The sequence below is a fragment of the Dipteris shenzhenensis genome, chromosome 13, assembly GCF_047967505.1.
Source record: "Dipteris shenzhenensis isolate YYH24624 ecotype China chromosome 13, Dip_SZ_1.0, whole genome shotgun sequence".
In the NCBI taxonomy this organism is placed as follows: Eukaryota; Viridiplantae; Streptophyta; class Polypodiopsida; order Gleicheniales; family Dipteridaceae; genus Dipteris; species Dipteris shenzhenensis.
In genome coordinates, this window is record NC_141608.1 from 45,689,064 (window position 1) to 45,697,057 (window position 7,994).

The window sequence follows — 7,994 nt, forward strand, 5'->3', positions numbered from 1 at the left end:
GAGTGAAGGGCCGCGACGGTGAGAGTTGTGCTTTGAAGAGACGCAAGGACTCAGGGCCTGGGAGTGGTTTGAGGAGCCGCGAGCAGTAGGACTGTAGGAGACGAAGCGGGCATCGAGAATTGTGGGCATTGGGGAGTGGAAGGGAACCGGGTGGCAGGTGCTTTGACAATGTGGAACCTGGAGAGTAGAATAGTTGGCACAGCGGCAAACACTTTGAAGTCCAAATCAATTAGATCTAAAAAGCTCATTTCAAGCATTCAAAACTCACTGTAGACGAAAACAGACAGATTTGAAAATGTTGACAGCCCAGAACAAAAAATACGACCTCAGCATCTCTGCGGACAACGAAGCGTAGCTCCCAATTTCCAAACAAAGTGGGAAACGCCAAAAGCAGCCTCTTGATCCCGAACGTGACATTCTGAGACGAATTTAAATAGCTCAACAAGGAGGGCCCCGAGTAGTTAAGGTCTCAAAAGTCGTATGATTTTGGAGGTCGGAATTTATCGGACCCAAACAAAAGTGTTGTGGCGGAAGTGGGCATTCTTGGAGGGTTGAAACAAGTGATGAGAACGGGAAACCGTTCCGGCAAATTCCAAGAAAAAACGATTAACAACAGCATCAATCTGTCAATCAATAACAAGATGAACCATCACCACCACCACCACCACCAACAACTACTACTACTACCACACCAACTAACACCAGCGACTACCACAACAACTACTAGTACTAGTGATACACACACAAACAAGGGGTGCCAAAGCCTAGTTGCTAATCCGTGTTGGAATGCTCAACAACAAGATTTAAAAAGAATAGCATATTCTCACGAAGGAGATTTGGAGAGTAGCTTCTCGATATTTAAGGTGATAAATCAACACCCCTCGTGTTATGGAGACGATTAATGACTTAGTAGCAAGCAACATGGAAGAAACAAGTGGCTCAAGACTGCCTATTTTCATGGTTTCCCAATGATCACGCCTAACATGGAAATGTTAAAGTAGGTTCTCTCATGCCAAAATGTTTGCACAAAATCATAAACATAGGTTGTGGCAATCATAGACATAGGTTGTGGCAAGCTGGGCCTTTGATTGTTCCTACCATTTTGTTAGTGATGCAAAATGAAGGCTACGTAAAATTGTCAATCACCAATATATGCAATATTCTATTGCGATTGGATGCAGGAGCATTAATTCAATGGGTTGCCTATTTTTACGCTTAATTGGCCATGTTAACAGAAGGTCTTGAATGGCATCTTTTTGAAAGAGAAGTTGAGGTACCCTAATTCAATGAGTTGCCTATTTTATGCTTACATTGCTCAATTCTCAATGTTACCAGAAGGTGTTGAAGCTCTGGATTTAGTGCCACATTTGTGAAAGAGAAGATGATAGGTCTTCAACAACTATAGCCCTCACTTTTCCTAGACATAAAAATGCCCTCTTTAGCAAGCTACATTTGAGTCCCAAAGCTAGGGCAAATTTTTCAAAGAATAAGGTGGGAAAACCATATATTCTACCCTCTGCATTTAAAAGGTTATGCGTCTTTGCAATGTGGGAATGTACTTTAACCATTAAAATGCATTCCCATGTCTAGGGAAAAGTAAGGGTTACTGGGGAGGACTGAAGACACATTGTTCCCACCACCTTTTCCACATAATTAGCCATTGGATTTGGAGCTTGAGCATCCTCCGTTACCATTGTGAATTGAGGTGATGTTAAGTGTGAAGATAGACAGCTCATGGCTTTTGCATCCAACCACAACATCATATAGCACATATTGGGGCCTACCAATTTCAAGCAATTCACTCTGCTTTGCCAAAAAAATGGTGGGAGCAGTCAACCCACCAATTTCACCACGACCTACACCTAGGACTTCAATTTCTCTATGCGAGAACCTAGGAACTTTGCGACTCCTATGTAGCGGCATACGTTCCTCTATAGTGGCATACAAGGGGGAAGGTACACATTGTTGGTTTGCCCGCATGCCAACCAAAAATGCAGGGGTGTTTAGCCACATGGGGAGGCGTACTTGGCCCCGAAAATCATGTAGCTTGCCCAAACTTGGGCAGCCAAGACCCTCCTAAAAGCTTGGGTAAGGGGGTTTCTTCTTCAAAACATCAAATGCACTTTGAGCTGGAGGAGCTTGAACCCATAACCTTTTGCCACATGCCCAAGATTCACCATGGCAGTGTGTTAAGTAACCTTGCCTGTCATGAGCCATATTGTTTAGGCTTGGACGGGCATGGATTTGGCGTGTAAACACCCTAAAGATCAGTGCACACGGAGAGAAAATGCAACACTCACTATGACTCACTCTATTCACACTTTTGAATAGTTAATTCACCATAGCAATTCTAGTGACACTTTGGGGCTCAAACTGGCACCTCGATTTTGGAGGGTGAAGATTTTAGCATTGGAGCACCATTTCTCCTCCAATTAGTCACAAGCTGCCATTTGGCTTTGGTAGTGCTCCTCCAACAGTCCAAAGTTGGCTCTACGTATAGACTTTGCCACTCACGGAGGCTCCATTGCAGGCGGACAGATGGCCACTCACAAATTTTGTCACTCGCTTTGGCGTGTCTAATTTTTTAATACCCACCATTTGTTTCACGCGCTTTATTTGGCATTGGGATTCAAGGTTGCACCAACTGAGAACTTTCTCTATTGTACACAGCACAAGCCCTAAGAGGACATTCCCATGTGATATGAAGGAATAGGTAGAAAAGGTGGACATAATCATGAGAACGACTCTCTCAACGTTGGCGATGCAGCTCTCAAGGAATTAATTGACGAGCTTTGAGGCAATGAACAGAGTTTAATCAAAGCAAACAATTGGCTGCAATGCTCCACAATGTTCTATTTTCCTACATTCATGGCTAACTTTGCCAAATTCCATGAAGTCCCTTACAATCGAATTAGAGCACATTCCTGTGCTTCCACAACGTCGATACGAAAAATCAGGAGGAAGAAATGCTAAAAGTTTAGTGAACTTGTTCCCCTGTGTACATCTGCATCCCCATTTCCGAGCTATGCGGCCATTTGCAGGTGAGCAATTAAGGGTTGGAGGTATTTACAGCTCGATTATAGGCTCCTCAATTCACGCTTCCTCATTTTACGCTTAATTTTGCCTTTTTCTCTGATGTTAACGGCCATTTCTTTTCTTCCTCCTTTCCAAGCGTTGTTAACGGAACAAAGCATGGGAATTGGTGAAACATCGACAATCGTTGAAAATAGCGTTGCCATTTTGTGAGTGTGAGAATGCTCTATTAGAATGAGAAATGCGAGGACAACACTCTTTGTAAAGAGGGACTCGAAAAGCTTAAAGTGGGAATGCACTCTAAGGGGGGGTTCACACTCGTCCGCGAATGGGTGAAGCCCCCAATATCCATGTCTGCCTTGAATAGACTCCTCCGTCCGGGAGTGTTTTCACAACAGGGCAGATATTTATGCTAATATATTAAACGTTGCAGGGAATAGTCACCAAATGAGGCTTGGTTGGTTGGTTGAAACGTGGGGTCACATAAAGGTTCGATTCTTGAGTGCGGGATTTGATTAATTGCATGATGGTGCTCTCTTGGGCATCGCAACTAGGCCGCCCAAGATTTCTTGCATGCCCAGGTGTGATTGGGATTACACGACGTTATTTGTTCTCTCGCGGGCGAACGAGTGTGAAGGTGTTGAATGACCAACATGCATTTTGATGGGGGCTCAAGCCGTCCGGCAATTTGCGTTGCGAGCGGACGGGTGTGAAACCTCGGTAAAAAGAGTAGCAAATGGCCTCTAAGAGTAGCAAGGTGAGAGGTTGCACAATTCTCAAGAGGAACTACTAAAAGCTCTCAAACAAGCTAACTACCAAACTTAGCAACAAGCAAGCAAAGCACACATATGATACATATTACATGTGTTCAGAGGATTCTTTTTCTGTTATAATTCATGACTCTCCCTTTAACAGACTAGCCCAACTTCTTCTCTGTCAAACTGCTCTTTGCACAGGCACCAACAGAGCTTCTCTTCGTCTTCTTCTTCTTCTCTTTCTCTGTCAATCTTGTCTTGCACCAGCAAAAAAGAGCTGCTTCTTCTCTGTCAATCTGCTCTTGCAGCTGCAAAAAGAGCTTCCTCTTCTGTTTCAATCTGCTCGTCCTTTCTCTCCTTGACTGGTTTGCTCTTGGGAGCTCTGGTTCATGTGCATCACGCTGCATCGGCCCGTTTCTGCCCTTCTTTTGCTTCGTTGCTTCGATCTTGCTCCCATGGCCCCTTCCGTCCCTCCTCCCCTCCTCTCTCGGCGTCATTCTTCAGCTACAGAAACCGTCGCTGCCGCAGCAGCAGCAGCAGGAGGAGGTGGTGGTGGCGTTTCTCCCCGACCTCGTAAGGTCGTGGAAACTGTTAGCACTGAAGGAACTTGGTGCTGCATCAGCCGCTCCTTGCCTTCTCCCCCTTCTACTCCCTCTCGCCGCGCCGCTTCTGCTGCTCCAGATCACCCCAAAGCCAAAGAGCTTCGCAAGCTCTCAGGCACAGCGGAGGAGAAGGCGCTCAAACCTTGGGAGAAGGAAAAATACAGGAATGGAGAGAATGTACTGAAGCTTAGCTCTGCAGAGAACACGCATCAACAGCACGGCACCCCCAACCACAAAGTGGAGAAGCGGAAAAAGTCTGGGGAGCTCAACAAAGCTGCAGGAGAAGCGCTGAAGACTGGCGAGATTGCTGCTCTCATCAAGCAGGGATTTCTCAGCGGGGGCACCCTTGACAAGTCCGGTAATAGCTCGCCTTTCAAGATCAGGCTCTCGCCAGGGAGAGTGTCTCCCCTCGTCGACATTTCTTCCTCTCCAGTTTCTGGCTCTACGCCAAATTATGCAAAGTTCAACTCTCTTTTCAGCGCAGGTTTACTCAGTCAGTCTTCTCCTCCCGTCGAAAAGACCAGGTCCTCTCCAACGCTGTTCGAAATGATGGTGCACGAACAGGAAATGCAGGATAAAGCATTGGCCGGCCCTCAAAATTTCCAAACGCAGGGAAATGCCAAGCATCTCTCCATACAAAATAGAATTTCATCAGCTGGAAGTCCCGGAAGTCAATTTAACGATCCAACCTCGAGTGATGTGAGGCTTACCTTGAGCAATAAGGAGGGCTTTAGCTTCACCATAAATGTCCACGGACAAGTTTTGGCAGCGCACAGCCGCTTCTTTGCGGCGAAGCTATCCGAGCGGTGGTCTAAGCAGCAGCAAGTTCCTCATCTCGTGGAAATTTCAGACTGCGAAGATATGGAGATTTACTTGGAGACCCTTAGGCTTATGTACTGCCGGGACTTGAAGCGAAGGCTATTGAAAGAGAGCGTATCTCGAGTGCTCGGGATCCTTAAGGTACGAATTCTGCAATCATACTATGAGAATTCCACAAAAATTCTGCGCGCTAGTCTGTGTCTAGTCCTTTCATAGCTTCTCGGCTTTCTTATCATATCTCGCTTAGTGGCGCATAAACCTTTATGGATTTGGTTCTTTGAGATCCCTTTGAATTTTATGGATTTTCGGAGGATATTCTGGGAGGCTAAGATCTTTTACATTCTAAATCTTAAGAGTAACTGCACTGCTGCTCTAGGAAACTTCGATTAATGTTCATATTTGGTTAGTGAAACCTTCATTTGAGCGTCTGGATCCTATACTTTCGTTATGATGACCTCGGCAGATTAGACTTCAGTCGTTCTCTTGCTGATCGATCCAAATATCCATTTTCTATACCCCAGCAGTTGATCTGTAGCGTCAGCTGTTGAGTTCTGCGGTCTAGTACTTCATCAACCAAAATAGATCTATCCAGGAAGCGCTGAACTGATCATTTGATATATTTCTGCAGGTCTCTGCTGCAATTGTTTTTGAAGCAGGAGTATTATCTTGTCTTGAATATCTAGAAGCAGTACCATGGGCCGAAGAGGACGAGGAGAAGGTGACTTTGTTACTCTCACAGCTGCAACTAGAGAGTATTGGTGCTGGAGAAGTGTTGAAAAGACTATCAACTGAGGATCCCAGTGGCTCCGAAGACATTTTGGTTCGCCTTCTGCATCTGGTGACTAAGGGCACCGATGAGAAAGCAAGACGAGAGATGAAGAACTTAGTTTCACGGATGCTTAGAGAGAATGCTTCTCATGGGAAGGACCCCATTGATTTGAGCAAAGACAGCCTATACCAATCATGTCATGGATGCCTTGATTCTCTCTTACATCTCTTCATGCAGGCATCAAATCCTGACTTAGTGAGCAGACTAAGTGAAGACCGGGGCATACTAATAGCACAAATAACACGCCAGGCAGATAATCTGAATTGGCTAGTTGATATTTTGATCGATCGCCAAATTGCTGATGATTTCGTCAGAATATGGGCTTTTCAAGCTGAACTTGCGACGTTGCATGGGCAGATCCCAGTCGTGTTTGGCCGCTATGAAGTCAGTCGCCTAACTGCCAGGTTGTGTATAGCTGTTGGTAGAGGCCAGGTCTTGGCTCCAAAGGAGATCAGATTTATGCTACTGCACAACTGGCTTCAGCCACTAATCGATGATTTCGGGTGGATGCAAAGAGCTTGTAAAGGGCTGGATAGGAAAGTTGTAGAGGAAGGCATCAGCCAAACGATTCTCACTCTTCCTCTTAAGCAGCAGCAGACCATCATGATTGCTTGGTTCGATAGATTCTTAAAGAACGGGGACGATTGCCCGAATTTGCAAAGGGCCTTTGAGATCTGGTGGAGGAGAACGTTTGTGAGGCCTCAATTGGAGGCATTTCCATCACCCAGTCAGTCGATCCATCACCCAAATTCAGAGGGCATGTCGTGACAAATGGCCAAGACATTTGCCTTCCATACACACAGTTGTTTCTGTTTTGCAGGATGATGGATTGTCATTTGAGCGAGTTGATGCGGGACTGGACACCGCTTTCAAGCATAAGCCAATGCCAAGGGGATGAGTAAAACTCAGAACAGTGCATTGCCTGGATTCTGAAGAAATCTCGCCCAGTACACAAGCGTGTACTGAGATGACAGTCTACAGATATGCTTTCACTTGATACCCCTCTTCTCCGAGATATGCAAGCCTAGACTGAGTTGGACTCACTCAAGCGTGATGGATCCACAGTTGAGATCCCCGATTCTTGTACTCAGTCACCGAGTGCTCAAAACTCAGCTTAGTGTCCTGCACAGTCACTTTCTCTAGCCTAAGGTTTTCCATGTGTACTTGGTTTGATTCGCCTGTACATCATTCTCATGTCTCATAAAGATTTGATGTGTTAAATTAGCAATAGGAAATTGGGTCGTCGGATTATCTGTGGTATGTGCAGTCTGCACTTGTTTGTCTACCTTTGCAGATGTATCCTGCAAATGAATATCCTGCATACTGTATATTTGGCAGGCTCTCATGCAGACGTACTTTGCTTGATTGACCTTAGTCAGGGTGTACCAGAGTGGGTGTGATGGCTGGGAAAAGTGTCGATTTTGAAGATCCTACATTTTCCTGGGATGATCAACAGAATCGAGGTCATTCAAACGACTCAATTATGCTTTCTTTGAAATTGCTAGCACTTTAAGGGTTTCGTTAAGTTTTTAAAGGATGTTGAGTTCTAATGATTTTTTCTTTTTGTGTTGCAATCCATGCCTTTTTTTTTCTTGTGCACTTTGTGTCCTGTTTTTTTGAAGGTTCCACGTCCGACCCTACTTGCTTTTAGTGGTTCATAAATGGAAAAGGGCAGAGCTTTCGGATCTCTGCGCATTGTTGTTGCCCTTACTCCACGAAGTGACATTTTGTTTGAATTCTTTTTCAAGTTTTCCAATGTAGGCATCTGAAAATGTCATTTCTTGTGAGCTCGAAGAATTTGTTTAGGGCCTTATGTCATGGAGGGAAAAAAGGGGAAATAGCTATTTTTGTTATGCTGTGCAAAGGCACCAAGGGAAATAGAGGTGAAATAGGGGGGAAATAAAGTGGGATCAAGGAAAATAGCACCCCATGCTCAAGACCTCATGGTGTTATTTT

The 7,994-nt window shown here is 45.1% G+C and overlaps 1 protein-coding gene across 1 annotated transcript; it reads left to right on the top strand.

Moving 5' to 3' along the window:
- Positions 1-3,945: 3,945 nt before the first annotated feature.
- On the top strand, positions 3,946-7,495 carry LOC147895470 (BTB/POZ domain-containing protein At1g63850-like). Its single transcript, XM_087383883.1, has 2 exons — positions 3,946-5,350; positions 5,838-7,495. The coding sequence occupies exons 1-2, from the start codon at positions 4,178-4,180 to the stop codon at positions 6,804-6,806; spliced, it is 2,142 nt and encodes a 713-aa protein (XP_087240009.1). The 5' UTR covers positions 3,946-4,177; the 3' UTR covers positions 6,807-7,495.
- The last annotated feature ends 499 nt before the right edge of the window (positions 7,496-7,994 follow it).